At 36.6% G+C, this 16460-nt stretch overlaps 2 protein-coding genes across 2 annotated transcripts; one reads left to right on the forward strand and one right to left on the reverse strand.

Moving 5' to 3' along the window:
• The first annotated feature begins 2690 nt into the window (after positions 1–2690).
• On the forward strand, positions 2691–13612 carry LOC124639142 (D-3-phosphoglycerate dehydrogenase-like). Its single transcript, XM_047176378.1, is given in 14 exon segments — positions 2691–2995; positions 3173–3309; positions 3585–3774; positions 4431–4594; positions 5163–5327; positions 5596–5721; positions 6601–6713; positions 8352–8500; positions 9591–9739; positions 10597–10786; positions 11069–11232; positions 11741–11905; positions 12860–12985; positions 13370–13612. Coding segments are annotated over 14 exon segments (2031 nt in total). The 5' UTR covers positions 2691–2924; the 3' UTR covers positions 13492–13612.
• An 829-nt stretch (positions 13613–14441) lies between these two features.
• Positions 14442–15752, reverse strand: LOC124639037 (ragulator complex protein LAMTOR3 homolog). Its single transcript, XM_047176254.1, has 3 exons — positions 15594–15752; positions 15318–15510; positions 14442–14931 (listed from the first exon to the last, which is right to left on the reverse strand). The coding sequence occupies exons 1-3, from the start codon at positions 15635–15637 to the stop codon at positions 14791–14793; spliced, it is 378 nt and encodes a 125-aa protein (XP_047032210.1). The 5' UTR covers positions 15638–15752; the 3' UTR covers positions 14442–14790.
• Positions 15753–16460: the final 708 nt, after the last annotated feature.

Here is a 16460-nt window from a genome sequence, read left to right on the forward strand (position 1 = left end):
CTCTGAATGGCCGAACTATAAAAAACCAAGTAGGCGATAAATTAGATAAACTTTATAAGGGACCTTTTGAAGTTATTGAAGATTTGGATTCAAATGTAAAAATTAAAAAAAATAATAGAGAGTACATTGTGCATAAAAATAATACAAAATTGTTTTATGGCTCAATACGAATTATGTAAAAAAAAATGTTCCTTTATTGTTTTTAATTAGTTATTTTGTTAACAGCTATTTTTTAGAGCGACACATTTTTTTTTTCTTTTAATGGGAGGTGAGATGTGAACTTTTTGAGGGGAGGTGTAATGTATGAATTAGTAGTTTTACCGTAACAATTTCATACTAGCTGCAACATACAATGATAATTTGAGTCGCACTAAAGGATTGCTGAGTTAAGATATTTGTGAGCTATAAATAGTTGTTATTTTAATAAAAAGGGGCTTCAATCCACGACTATACGACATGTGTTTTATTCACGTAACGTAAAACCTCACAGTAGGATAGACTTCCAGTCTAACCAAATGCAGCTGAGTACTAGCATACTAGCTAGATTAGCAACTTTACACAGAGCGACTGCCTATTTCACCTCCTCAACCCAGTTATAATCATCGGCAAGGATATTGAGCCCTGACCTTCACCTGCGCAGAAGTGATTTATTGGTTTATTGCCTTAAGTATAGGTACAGTGCGCAAAGCGATCCCCACTCTTCCGCCGAGAGCTCATTATCCATGCCGATAACTATACCAGGGTTACAAACGAGTTCTTACATAATTTCTCTAAAACAACTGTCCATCGAATGCACCCTTGACCTATAAACAGATTCATTTGGCAAACTGTGGAGGACAAATGCGAACCATCTTTCAACTTGTCATATAAGTTTCAAATTAACTTTATGGTATTAGGTCAACTGAATAAAAGTAGCTAACAACTTTTAAACGGCTTAGCTTTTAATGAAACATGTATAAATACCACTGGAACACCAGCTTACATCTAAATAAAAAATACATCCATATCGGTCGGTGCTTGTTTATACGTACTTTTTCTAAGTTAGTTAGGCAGTTCTCTAGTGAAATGTAACCTAGCTAGCATAGGCTCTATAGTATATCTAGTAATAAAATATTTTTTTTTTTTTTACTAAAAACACAATTAACATAAAACTATTCTTGTCTAGCCCAGAATATAGCAGACACATTATGCTACTTACAGATACAGGCAAGTCGTGCATAAAAGGGACACGCATTTTGCCACCAAACGAACAATAATACGCTGTAGTGCAAATTCATTCGAAAATAAAATACTATCCCAATAAACATCGACAAATTCCACCTTTTAAACCAAATGCATCTGCGCATATTATCGCTTTCTATCGACAAACAAAAAAACTTAAAACTTACGCTAACGATAGACCGTTTTCTAAAATTGTCTCTGTCTTAAGACCCTAAAGAACAAAAAGCAGGCGATCCAAACACCTTTACTTATTTGTAGGCTATTAACTAAGAATGGAACTCTATTAAATCTTCATAGTTTACCTTTTACAAGTGCGTAAGCGTTAATTCTGTTAACTAGCAATTTATCCCCTATAAGAAGCAAAGAGGTTCTATAATGAAAATGGAAAGATAAAGAGCAGTAACGCAAGGTTTACGATGGGACAATGGTATGTTCGCATATTCTGCCTACAAGTACTAAACCGCACGTTGTCAGGCTGCCAGCTTCGCACATCTGCTTTCGGAACCACACATGGACAGATAATGGCGAGAATCTCAATAATAATTCTAACATCAACATGTAACACGTCTGCTAAGTTTTATTAAAATGATTGTCTAAAAATATTGTAATTGTACGTATCATCGAATTATTGCTGGCTTATGTAAGTAGCCGCTACTTGAATGCAGTGCGTGTATTGTGGCTATTAAGTGATGTTTACAACGGTACATGCAAAACAATAAATTGTTAACACATGTGGAGTGTTTATTGTAAATATTGGTATAATACTAAATGGTTTTTCATTTATGATAATTTTGTACCTACGTTCAGCTACCTGTATTGATGGGAAAGAAGTACCTAAACAAAACAAGGCCTATGAGGAGAATTTTCGCTATGGTTCATCTCCTGGAAGAACTTCAGGAATCAGGAATTCTCCAGTTTAATACATGAACTATCCCCGCGGAGTAAGGAAGGACGAGTCATTTTATTCTCCATGACTATCCCCCTCAACCAGTGATGATGCGTTGGAGGTCTGAAATTCAGCCGAAGCAGCACCACTCTTGGTGGTCAAGAAAGGCCCTCATGTCAGGCAGGACTTATTTCGTTGCATCAAGTAGGCCGGCTATAGTGTTTAACTGTCTAATTAAATCTAGTTGCTCAAGTGTCGTTTATACTACGCACACGTAAATATCGATATTGAATTTCAATATCTGAAAGAGAAAAAATTTAATTTTAATCCAAAAAATATTTGAATAAAATCAAGTCTAACTCGTAAGTAAAACCAACTTCATAAAATAGAATCCGTCAGCGCCATCTATGTATTCGACGTAATATTAAAATGAAAATATAACACTCGCTACTCAACACTAGATGGCGCAATAATTCAAGGCTACGATTACATAATTTGAAAATGTGCGTTTTTACGTTAGTGTTATCGTTCCTTACATAGTCTGTGCGTATAACATCACAATTTTGCATTATAACATCATTAAATAGTATTGCATCATAGCATTTACGGCGCCCTTATCGAGATTATTTATATCACAATATTATAATGAATGACCGCGTTATAGTGATACAATAGATAAAAGGATTATCATCTTTATTCTGATAAATTGCCAATACATAAATACATCTGTCGCGAATTTAAGTTTGTGGAGTCAGTATCGGTCAATACGGTTGTAAGAATATTATCTAAAATAGACTTATAACAGATTATCCGCAAGATGTCGCTGAAACGAGTTCTTATTGTGAATAAGTCGTTCCCGCTCGCTGGATTGGAGTTATTGAAAAACAAGTGAGTAAATTAGCCACTTGAATGAATAATTAACTACTTCTAATCTGTCATTTGAATACCTCTTCTATATACATGTATTACGTATTTCCTGTTTCTTAAAGGAATAGCTCGCAATTCATTAGGTACCGAGACTAAAGATGACCGTTTTTGAACTGTAAATGAATTTATCCTTCCCAGGGTTGAAGCAGTAGTTATACCGCACCTGGACTACGAACCAGAAAGTTTGCCGACGATTAAGAAGAATCTCAAAGGAATTGATGGTTTAATATGGAACACCAAGCACAAGCTCACTGGAGAACTGCTGGATTTGGCAGGTTTGGATGAGACTTCATACAATAAGGATTATTTAAAAAATGCAGCAAATTACGTTTCTATATGTATAGAGAGATAAAAAGAATCTCCTAATCCACTTATCATGCATGGTTATTACCTAACCATCCTAATTTGAAAATAGACAAAAAATAGAACTCTACCAACGCTCATAAAAAAAGGATTTACCTACTCTCAATGCCAATATCTTTTCTTTAAGCCATCCAAACAGTCAATTTACCTCTAGGTACTAAACTCCATAAAATATCCAACTTCTCAGGCCCCCAACTGAAATCAGTTACGACAATGGCATCAGGCATCGATCACATAGATGTACCAGAGCTAAAGAAGCGCGGTATACCTCTAGGGAATACTCCTCAAGTCCTGGATGATGCAGTGGCAGACATCACTGTGGGTCTCCTGATAGCAGCTGCAAGAAGGTTTAAGGAAGGAGTCCAGGAATTGGAAGCGTAAGTGTGGTACTTAGGAGAAGATTTTTTTATGTCAATTTTTGTTTCATTCGGCATTCCCTATTGTTTTACGTTGACCTCAAATAATACCTATGTCAAAACTTGACTGCAATCCTGCACCAAGCGAAAATACCTACCCTATGCCGAATTTAATAAAAATGTTGGTGTCATTTCAATACATTCAAAGAAAATAAGAGACTCATGTTCGGTTGATCGTCATTCCTATGCGTAGATATGTTTCTATAGATGTACCATTACCATGACCTACGTATATTTCGTTATGAATAGCCCAAACAAGTAATTCGTCCTTGTTACTAATTTAAATGACTGATGAACGTCAGTAGCATTTCCTAATCTATTCGTTCATATGCGTCATTTATCGCTCACCAATTGAAAACGTACCTAATTGGGGAAAGCCCATTTCCTAATTAGACATACGAGCAGTACCTAGCCAACACTAATCTAATCTATAATAATATAATATTAGAAAATTAAGAAACCTGATAGAGATTTTATACCTCCTTACAAAATGAAGAGGTCTAAATACATGGTCTGCAATAATATAGCTTGGTCTTTCTCACCGTCACTTCTTTACCATGACAATGTAAAATCATGGATGGTAGCTACTATCTAGATGGGCCTATCTTCTCTTCCAGAGGTGAATGGAAGTACGGCGTACAATGGATGGTAGGACAAGACATCGCGGGCAGCACAGTCGGCATCGTTGGCTTCGGCGGCATTGGACAGGCTGTGCTCAGAAGATTAAGAGGATTCGATGTTGCTCGGTTCATTTATAGCGGACGAACTGATAAACCTCAGGGTATGTAAACTTTTTACAAGGATAATGCCTTTGGATAGACTACTCGGTCTCCTAATACTACAGTTCATTTCATAAAGGTGAGGATTTAAATAAATAAACCAGTGTCTAGTTTCGCACCTCTGGCATAACACTTGCTAAAGTGCATGAATGTAAAATGCTCTCCAAGAGAAAACTACAGTTATTTATCATTAAGTACATGTGAGATACGAGAAACTATACAAAAATCCCAGATAGTACGTATCGTTTGTCTGATTCTGTAGTACGCTTATCTGCCATTTAAATGACGAATGATAACGAGCGATCGGTCTGCAAATATTACGTAAGCAAACATTTTGATGGTAACCGACATAAATATATGAAAAGTTTCTAGCTTTGGATTTTCATTCAAATATAAAACGAGCGCGAAATAAATGTTAACTAAGTACGTCATACTTGGCGATAACTATTAAAATTTGCAAAGACAATTTGGTTTTAATTTAACATGACAATAACTTTGATAAAAATTTCTGAAAGTGGAGCTCTCTAGACCAATTTCACGTAATCCTGTAATATGATATTACCTTTACAGCTAAAACCCTAGGAGCAGAGAGAGTGCCAGTAGAACAATTGCTTAAAGAAAGTGACTAAGTGATCCTCGCGTGCCCTTTGAGCAAGGAGACCAAACACATGATCAATGTAGACTCCTTGAAGACTATGAAGAAGACTGCTGTTGTAGTCAACATTGGAAGGGGAGGTAAGCTGAGGCTTTCCGAAAGAGTATCCTTATGGCAGATAGGGTGGGGTTTTTAGAAGGAATTAGATACACAGCTTAGATAACAACAGCCGATAGAGTCATATGTACTATGTAAAATAGTATGAGATAAAATATAATTCGACCTCTGCATAAAACCATAATGGCAAAAGTATGTTCAATTAAATTGCTGCTAATTGAAAACTTGATAACATCAAATGCAATGCACATGCTTTCGTCATATTTGCTAACCGAACTATTCTATTAACAGAGCTAATAGATCAAGAAGCCCTCTACACTGCGCTCAAAGAGAAGCAGATCTTCGCGGCTGGACTGGACGTGGTGACTCCAGAGCCCATAGGGAAAGACCACCCACTTATGTCTCTTCCTAACTGCTGTAAGTATTTACTTTCTTTTAAAAGACGCGAGAACAGAGAGAGAAGAAAGAGAGAGAGAGAAGCATACTGCCGTCCACAAAAATGTCCAAGTGAAGACCATGTTTGGGCAAACGTAGTGTAAGACCTTCTATTGTAGGTACGGTAGACTGATGATTAGAAGAGGTGCTGGCAATGAAAGGATACGGGCCGCCTAAAAACGGGACGGTTGGCGTTCGTTGAGTGAGGCCAACGTTCAACAGTAGATACACAAGTTACTTAATATAAAATAATTCTTCCAATTAAAGACACTTATCAATAAAGAACTTACAAAGGTTTTCACACGGTACCTAGTTGTGTCTATTTATCTTAATGTAACCGGTAAAAACTCGTTGCCAATCACCAATGTAAGTATTCGTGTCATCGTTAATGCTGTCGTAAATTCTAATTAATACTTTTTAGTTAAAGATAATTATTGTAAAAGACCTCAATAACTATAAAAATAATAACTATTAACCTCAATTACTTATTTTAATATTGTTTGTTAGAACAATTATTATTATAGTTAGGTACTATTAATTCTTCTGGAAGGATTTGCTCAATACTTACAAGTTGCGCAGTAGGTACATTATTCAATGAACTCAAAGACAAACTATGCTATTCTTACGGCCCAGGAAGAAGGCCGAAGTGAGATGCATCCAAGTTTAGATGAATGATAGGAACGAGGGGGTTCTCGAACGCTTATCCAATCATGCATAGGTTCAAATGTTGTGTACCTACATCCGCAAAATGATGCAACATCGGTGTCGACCGCATATTGCTTTCTAAGAAGAATAAGCTCCCAGGCCCTCCCTTTGGGGATTTCCATCAGCATAAACATTTTTTTTAAATATTTGTTTCAGATATAATACCTCACATGGGTAGCGCAACGGTTGAGACCAGAAACAAGATGGCGTCCATATCGGCCAAAAACGTTCTGTTGGGCTTAGAAGGCAAGCCGATGCTGTTCCCTTGTTGAAAATAAACAATTTTATACATATAGGTAGATAGACAATTACTCAACAATAGCTAGATTTTGTATAGAATATTATAACATTGCATTTACGTTTTTGTATATTTTAAATAAATTATACATTTATACACACAATGGCGTCTTATTTTTTGACTTTCCCAAAAAAGATGAGATTCTTAATTTAAAGACGCATGAACTGGTATGATAAATCAGTTCTTTATGGGATATCCTTTCAAGATGAGCCCATGTCAGGACCTGATTATGGAAACCGCAGACACCTCTCGAAAATATCTGCAGATGCTAAAAACGGTGAAGGTTTAAGTACGACCATAGACTGTGAAGTATAATACTGTATTACGTCTATGGTCGTACCTACAACTTCACCGTTTTTTTAGCATCTGCAGATATTTACTATATAACGTCTATGGGTACGTACGACAGACTCAAGGGAACTCCTTAACGGTTAATAACAGCTACTTCGTGTTTAAGCTTTTTTTCCTAGGTATCGACAATAACTTTAGGGCCTATGCACACCACGTTGCACACGCGCCGTCGAAGCGCGTTTGTAGCGATACCGACGAGATACGCACCTAAGTCAGGACTGCAGGACTGCTCTGCAGCACGTCGACGGCGCGTTAAAAAAACGTGGTGTGCATAGACCCTTACACCGAAGGTACCCAATAAACGCCAAAAGACAGACACGGAAATGCAAAAAGTTTTTTTTTTGTAACAAAAAGTTTTGTTATTTATTATATCTACCAAATTGCAAATGTATTTTTTTTATATATTTTTAACCTTCTTCGTTAATGTTTGTCAATCTTGTCAATGATGATAATGATAACCTCAATTATTTTCTCAGAAACCTATTAATTAATAAAACCTATTATTTTAAGTGTAATAATAATTAATTAACGACTACTTAATTAATTGAGAGATTTTTCTGTTATTAATATTGGCTATAATATTTTGAAATAACCGGGTAGGTACTTACCTATAATCATCGGCACGAATCTTGAGCGCTGACCTTCACCTGCGCAGAAGTAATTTATTGGGGTCCCTTTTGTGGTATGAAGTGAGGCGCGGGAGCGGGCTAAAGCGGTGATTGGCCCGCAGTGCATCGCGTCATAGCCGTCACTCGGGATTGGTCTTTTGCTAATAAATCACTTCTGCGCAGATGTAGGTCAGAGCTCAAGATTCGTGCCGATAACTACCTATACATTTATTGAATTTTAAAAGTTATTTACCTACATTTAAGTCGAAAGCTATAAGGCATTATTACAAGTCTAATCAGAAGCGTTTAAGTTAAAGCTTTCAATTAATTAAACATGTTAAAAGAGCATGCCCAAATACATAAGAGGTACGTAAAACTTAAATTAAAAACAGCTAATTTATGTTCTGGTTTTATCAAATTGACGTTGCGATATCAAAACAAACTCGGACCATAGCTAATCGAGACCATTTCTGACCAGTCTTCCCGCCACTCGGCATCTAGCCGCTCTATATTTTTTTCTGGACCCGGGGCCTTGACTCTATACAGCCGGACAGGCGGCCACACAACGTTTTCGTTCCGCCTCCTAGCAATACGTACATTTCAATAGCGAGATACCATATCTTTCAAGGTGTTAGGTAGGTATATAAACAATGATTGTACATAATGTAGTTGTAGTGGCGTTAGTCGGTGTCTTGTTGCCGGTAAGCTGTGTTGCACATAGCACAATGACGAAAAATCTAAAGGTTTTGGTGTCGTCCAAAGATTTTCCGCCGGCGGGACTGAAAGTATTACAGGAACAGTAAGTACCTATTTCATACACTTTACGTATTTTAATTTATTTTTATAGTGATAGATTTATACTTTGAATGTTATCAGAAAATTAACTAGACTACTTGTGTTAAGTGACTTATTGGCTTTTAAATAACAATGTTCAAGTTTTCCTGTTGTGCATATACATAGTTGGTATTAGTAGAAGGAAGCCAGTAGAATGTTTTCATGCTTGCAGTGGTCGCTCGAAAATAACTCGGTGTCTCGCGATGGTAATGACCTATTAATGTGTTTTAGACAAGGCCATTTCAAGTTATTCGCTCGCATCTACATATTATAACTAGTAATTTATATCACTGCTAGACTACTAATTATGTGTTATTATTATTTGATTTTCCTCATAGGTATGGTTCATTCACCTGAGGTGAACTTAAAAATTGTTCTGAAAGTTTGTCTCAAGTTTTTAGGGGGAATGCCTAAGTATTTATTTATTTCAAAGATATAGTAGGTATGCAGGTTTTAATTTATCTTCTAAACAAAATTCCATCTTGATTTTTTCAGTATTAGGTACTTCAGATAGGTAGGTTTCAATGATGATGAACCAAACAGTATTTAAACTGTATTCATAATTTGTACAATATAGGTACCTAATTATCACTCTTTGACGTACCTAAGTATAAGAACATAGAAGTAAGCCACACTGTGACATACCACGAGAGTTTATACCCGCACCTAATCGTAGTTGACAATGTGAAACTAAACGGTTTACGAACATCGATTTTTTATGTGTGTTGATTTGCTGATAACCTTATAATCTCATCATGGAAACACAGAAACACTTATATTGACAGAGAAACTAAGTGCGAAGATTTTATTTGTAATGAATTGAGAAATCGCAATCACATCAAAATCTTAAGACTTCTTTCCGGTCCCATTTTCTTTGCACCGCATAATGACTTTAACAACATACAAAACCTATAAACCCAAATCACGTCAAGAGCACGCCTTTAGGATAACAACTTTGGCAGGATTTAAAAATACTACTACACCTACGTAGGACTAGGTATTCATATTTTTTGCAAAACCACATTTTACCTGAGTTTAATTAATCCTTCTTGCAGCTTTACAGTAGTCCAAACAAAATACCTGAACTTCGATGAGGAGGGTCGTACTCTTGCCAAAGATGACCTCTTGAAGCTCATCCCAGGGTCCTCTGCCCTCGTATGGATCTCCAACCTTGCTATCAGCAAGGAGTTGCTGGATAAGGCTGGTAAATATTCCATAGCTTTAAGACATCCAAGCTATAATGAATTACGCCCTTGTTGGCTGCCTGGCCTATTTGGCTACCGAAATCGGTAGGTATAAGTATATGAAGCAGTTTGGATACTACAGGATTGATTTATTCGAAAGCGTTATCGAGATCCTGGAATGGATCCCACAAAGTTATAGTTTGATTGTCTATAAGTCTGCAATTTCTCCTTATTTCCTCAGACCATAACCAGATTTTCTAATCGTAAAAAAATTATGTAAATACCTGCGTACCAATGGCATCGCGTATTTCAGTTGTTATCTAGACATTCGATACTGTTTGTTTCATCTCGTTATCGCAGATTTTATCGAATGATAGACCTAAATCTATAAATAAATAGAGGTGTGCTGGCCCGACCCACAAAATGATGCAATGCAAATTATTTTTTTTTTTTGGATTTAGGAGTTGCGTTATATTGAATTCCACAATGAAGATGATCTACCCCTAAAGTAGTCTCCGAACACGCTTATATTTATTGAGTGTCAACTTTCTCCTAAATGCGAAATAACTTCGACTATTCCATCACTACTAATATTATAAATGCGAAAGTAACTCTGTCTGTCTGTCTGTTACGCTTTCACGTCTAAACCAATGAACTGATTTTAATAAAATTTGGTACAGAGATAGAGTTGACCTTGAGAAAGAACATAGGATAGTTTTTATCCCGGACTTTTGAAGATTTATCTTGGAAACGCGATATAACCGAACTCTACGCGGAAGCTAGTATTAAATAAATTATTATATCGCAACAAACATTTTCTTCATCTTTCCTCGTTTCTTTTATTCCGATTTTGCTCAAACATTATTAATATCCCTAGGTCCTCAACTGAAGCTGGTAGCAACAGCCTCAGCAGGCTACAACCACTGCAACTTGGATGAGCTAAGAGCGAGAGGCATCAAGCTCTCCAACACTCCCAATGTGCTGTCATCAGCTGTCGCCGAAATCGCTATCGGTCTCATGCTTGGCGCCGCTAGGCGGTTCACTGAAAACCTGGATCAGGTTCACAGGTAATTAGTTGAAAAGAGGAAAATCACTCTAGATTTGTCTCATCCAAAGGCATTCAAAGGTATAATCAAACAAGATACCTATTTTCGGTGTTTTCTGCTGGTTGGGAGAGCAGATTGTGAGAGAATGTTCGAGTGTCTTAGGTAAAAGTTGCAAAATTTCTGACAGTTACTTCAAATAAATGCTATGTGGTAACTCATGTCGGTATTCCATTTCCAACTCTGTTTTCTTTTTCTCAATGTAAATAATCTAATTATAATTAATATGACATCGTTGAATACCAGGGGCGAATGGGAGATCGGTTTCGACAAGGTCCTCGGTCAGGAGATCCGAGGCAGCACTGTGGGCATCATTGGATTGGGAGGAATCGGACAGGCAGTGGTCAGGCGCCTCGCTGGATTCGAGGTTGCCAAGTTCCTGTACACTGGCCACAGGGAGAAGCCTGAAGGTACTTATTCTATATTACCTTTAACCCTTTTATCTAGAGAACCTTTGGAACTGTCAAATTCTTGTATGGGACAAGACAATAAGGCCCTATAGTTCGGCCATTCAGAGAATGCGTTCCTGACACGTCGCGATTGAACTGACGACGTAATAACATTCATTGATTATTGATATAATAATGTTGTTTTAATGCTCCTCAATTGTTAAAACGGTAAACAACCAGCAAAAATATTTTTATCGTAACTGCAACGCCATTGCAAAGTTACGTCGTCAGTTCAATCGCGACGTGTCAGGAACGCATTCTCTGAATGGCCGAACTATAATATTGTTGTATCTTGTGGATAAAGATCTACAAATAATGTTATAACAACCATAAACTTGATCTAGAAGAGCTTCGTCTTTAGGTTAGGTAAGTAAAATTGTAACAAAGAAATGAAGAATACATATAAGGTAGACAAAATCTAAAGGAATCATGTCGATTTTAAGAAAATTCTCTATTTTTCTCTTTCCAGGCAAGGAGTTGGGTGCGGAATTCGTAAATCTAGACACACTGTTGGCGCAAAGCGACTTCATAGTGCTGGCGGTTCCACTGACCAACGAGACCAAACACATGATCAACAAAGACACCTTGGGGAAGATGAAGAGCAATGCTATCGTCATCAATGTTGGACGTGGAGGTAGGGTACCTTAATCCATAGTAAGGCGGCCAACCGTCCCGCATTCTGCGGGACCGTCCCGCAATGCTTGACGAAATCCCGTTTTGAAATTATTAGTAAAATAGTCCCGCAAAACGTTGTATGCGTCCCGTATGTCCCGCATCCCTATTTTTCTACCACGCTTCTACACAACACCCACCTGCGCGCACGCTCAACTGTGCAGGAACACAGATTACCTATAATATAATCTCGTTCTCTTTATTTCTACTGAACTCGTGAGGCCTAATGATTTTGAAAATAAGACATTAGTGCACGCTGTGACACGATATTGATAGGTTAAATTATAGCTTTTTGCTTACGGTTTTTATTTTATCAGTTCCGTCCGATCATTTTTCAATGCCCCCCCCCCCCCCCCCCCCCCCCCCTTTCACGAAAGGTTAAGTCCCGCATTCAGTTTTCGGAAAGTTGGCCGCCTTAATCCATAGGGTCTTTCGATCATAGGCCTCTAGTTACATAGTTAGTTAGTTACAGCCTTTTTATCGTCCCGCTGCTGGGCACAGGCCTCCTCTCACACTAGAAGGATTGAGGCCGCGTAATTGTTCTATTAAATACAAATACAATATAACAATAATAGCATGAGGACCAGTATTCGACAAATAGATCAAAATGTATACGACTGCTTAACGTGAAGTCCTGTGTTACAAGTCCTACCCAGATTCACTGTTATCTAAAATTTCCGATTGCCAATCCTGGAGATAAGATTGGTAATTGCTATCAACCAGTAGCTATTTACAAGATCATGGAAAATAAAGCTCTGACGCAATTTTGCTGACATTTGCAAAGAGCTTAGTTATCAAAACAGCGTAAACCCTTCAAACTTTAATGCTGTTTTGTTGATGTACATAAATAAATCTGGAATTTAAGGAAACAACTAAAACGGATTATAGGAACCTTATTACATGCATTCCTTTTCAGACCTAGTCGACCAGGAAGCCTTGTATGACGCGCTGAAGAACAAGCAGATCTACGCGGCTGGACTTGACGTGACTACCCCGGAGCCTCTGCCCAGAGACCACAAGCTGCTCACATTACCTAATCTATGTAAGTATTGATAATATATACTAATGTCATGACTTGACGCAATTATAGGCTGCCCCCAAGATAGGTACAATAACTAACGATCCTGTACCTAGTTTGTCCAACTGTTTGTGGCGAGATGATGATGGGTATTACGGGAGCTACCAAAACATCAAGTTCTGTCATTGTAAATAAAAGCAACTACCTACTTTGGAAATAAGTCAAAGTAAACAGACTAACTGCATACTAGCCAGCTAGAAGTTTCTGTCCCTAGAAATTGACTGAAACCTCACTTCAGACTCACCAAGTTATTTTTGCCATACCAGCTGATTCCCTTTACTGCAAATATGAATTTGCCATGGATAACTCCTTATAACTTTAAACACTAATCATGTTCTACCTCAACAGTCGTGCTCCCGCACATCGGTAGCGCTACAGTGCGCACACGCAGCGACATAGGCGTGCTAGCCGCCAACAACGTGGTGAACGCCCTCACAGGAAAAGCGCTCATCACACCCGTCAACCTCTGAATAGTGGCACAGTATGAAAGAAGGTGCAGTTTAAGAGCAAAAAGGTTGTAACATCATACTGGCTGTATGTAATTTATTATTGGGATTCAGCAATATTTCAATTAAATTGTAGATTTCTTTATGAGATGTTTTATTTTAAGAGCACAACTTGACAAGACATTCAAATTTTTCCAGAAGACAGAATCGCGCACGTTTACGGAGTCACTGCCAAACAAAGCGTTTACAAAGACACCTATCATCTATCTTATAAAGATGGATCACAATCCATACAAAATTGCCCCACGTCTTATAACAATGTGACGTATCTCAAAAAAAGCCAAAAATGTTTTAAAAAATATGGCATACTCTCTAATTTATTTTTTTTATACCCTCATACAAAAAAATGCTTTCAAAATTGTTCAGGTGCTGTTATTAAAACATCGTTCGTAGGACTATTTATGGACTATTTTATTAAATTATTTTTTAGTTTGATAGGGTATACCTTACAGGTGGTCCCATAATCTTCAAGTCAGGATCTGATGATGGAAACCCTGAGAAATTCAGGGCAACTTTTGAAAGTTGTAGGAAAGCACAGAATAAAAACTTGACTATAAGGTGTATGTCTTATAACACTATGCAACAGTAAAGATTTGGAGCTGACCTGATGATGGAGACGAAAGAAGGTCGAGGGAACTCGACAACTGAATAGGTAGTTCACATATTCAGTTGTCGAGTTCCCTCGCCCTTTTTAATTTTTATTATTCAATATTTATGAAAGAAAATAAAATGTTCTTTAATATGGTTTGAATAAGATTCAATTTTAAGTGTTTTATTTTATCCATCTCTGATTGTTTTAAGTGTTATGCTGCCAGTACATGATGAATGGCTGTGTTGCCACAAAACTTTAATGTTACCATCCTATAATGAAATGCATTATTTTATAGCTCAAGTGTGTAAATAAAATGTGCATAGAAATACAAATTTGGCTTTTATTTTATTTCTGCTTATTTAGAGTACTAACTATATTATAAAAGTATTAATATTTATATACAATTACTTAAGTAATATATAAGTATGATAAGATGTCTGTTCACATAACTACATGACTGAATTTCAAGGGAATAATGTAAATTTTTGTGAGAGCTCTCAAAGTGCCTTCAATTTAATAATGTTCAACACATTCTTTAGAATGGCAACATTATACCACACCTTTCCTTACTGATAAATAAATTTTTCTCTTCAGTATAAAAATCAAAATAATAAAAAAATATGGCTCTTACATTTTAAATGGACTTAAAATCAAACAAAAGAGGTTTAAACTCAAGGTGCGTCTGCCACCACAGCTGCTAAGTCCTTTAAGAATGGTTCTATTTGACTTTCCAGAGACAATATGTGGCCAGTATTACAGTTGTCGCTACCAATAAATGTGATTACTAATGGTAGTTTGTTCATTTGTATCACCTGAAACAGTAAAATTAGGTCATCAGCTGCTAATTACTGTTTTGCAATAATTTGCAAAGGAGTCCATTAAAAAATATAATATTAGGTCATGAATAATCAAACATAGGGCAGTGAAAGTTATATAGCTTTAAATGAATTCAAAGGGAGTGTAAGATTGTAGAAGTATATAAATTAGCAGAAACATTCTCATTGTATCAAAAAGTTAATGTAAGAAAAGTACTATTTTTGATAAAGGTATTGGATTTTTTGTGAAGGCCACCTTGTGACAACATACTTTTTTAAATTATTTGGTGAATAACAAGAACAGTTCTTTATTAAATTAAGAACTTTTAGAGACTATAATTAACAAGTAATATGCCAAAGTTACAAATGATGGTGTCCATTACCTGATAACTAGAATACATAGATATTATGGTTTTGTTCCTTCCTAGGCCAAGTTTGCTCGCCTGATCAGTCGCCATACCGAATGTGGATATAAAGTTAGGCCTTAATGCTAGCTGAGGGGCCCTCTCCGTTACTGCCCGAACCAAAGGCACGCCATCACGGTCAGTAATAAGTATACAATGCAGCCCATTTACCCTAAAACAATGTTAATACAAGAGAATTTATACGTACAATATTTTCTCTTGTCGCATAAAAAATACTGTCATGCGTATACTAACTTCTCCAGCAAGTGGTTTAGATACTTCCTCAGGTCGTCAACCATGGTTCAGGGTTTAATTAATTAGTTATTTGGGTATCTGACTAATCAAAACAATCTGAAATTGCTATTAGGAAAGTGACAGTCTGTTAATGAAAAAGACAGCTGACATCTGCCATTGGACAAAACATGACCATAGACAAACAAATGTCTCTTTTTTGATTGGGAAATCATACATTCAGTAGGATTCCTTACTACATAGATGGACTGGTAGCTTTTGTTGTTCACATTTACCACTCAAGAAAATCCAATAATCTAAAAAAAACATTACGAAAGTGAAATAAGGCAAAGTCAAGTCATAGATATTCACACCAATTAACTTTTTTATCTTATCGTCTTCTATGTTTTAGATTTTAAAGTATCCTGATAGACCCTGTATATACCTTCAAGCGCGCATTTTATGATATACTAGCCGTTTTACCACGTCCCGTGGTAACTACTGCCCGTACCGGGATAAAATACAGCCTATGTTACTCGTGGATAATGTAGCTTTCGAATGGTGAAAGAATTTTTAAAAACTGTCCAGTAGTTTTTGAGCCTATTCATTACAACCAAACAAACAAACAAAGTTTTCCTCTTTATAATATTAGTATAGATGATTTTTGCACTTGTGCTTCAGTTTTCGTACTTTAAATGCATGTGTAGTAAATAATAGTTAAAAACAAGAAAACATGAGTTTTCAGGGATAAAGGTAAGTGCATACTATCAATATTGTTGTTGACTTCATATCAAATAATCAATATATGTTTAATTTATCAAATAAATAAGATGAAGTAGTACACATCAAATATTAGTACAAAAGAATTAACATGACCTATGACGTGAGGAA

The sequence above is a fragment of the Helicoverpa zea genome, chromosome 18, assembly GCF_022581195.2.
Source record: "Helicoverpa zea isolate HzStark_Cry1AcR chromosome 18, ilHelZeax1.1, whole genome shotgun sequence".
In the NCBI taxonomy this organism is placed as follows: Eukaryota; Metazoa; Arthropoda; class Insecta; order Lepidoptera; family Noctuidae; genus Helicoverpa; species Helicoverpa zea.

What these genes read in the sequence shown, in the direction of transcription:
- LOC124639037 (XM_047176254.1), bottom strand. Translation starts at nt 15,637, where the DNA reads ATGGTTGACGACCTGAGGAAGTATCTAAACCACTTGCTGGAGAA. An exon ending in CTAAACCACTTGCTGGAGAA is followed by an intron (nt 15,511 to 15,593) that starts GTTAGTATACGC and finishes ACATTGTTTTAG; the next exon opens with GGTAAATGGGCTGCATTGTA. An exon ending in CTATGTATTCTAGTTATCAG is followed by an intron (nt 14,932 to 15,317) that starts GTAATGGACACC and finishes TTACTGTTTCAG; the next exon opens with GTGATACAAATGAACAAACT.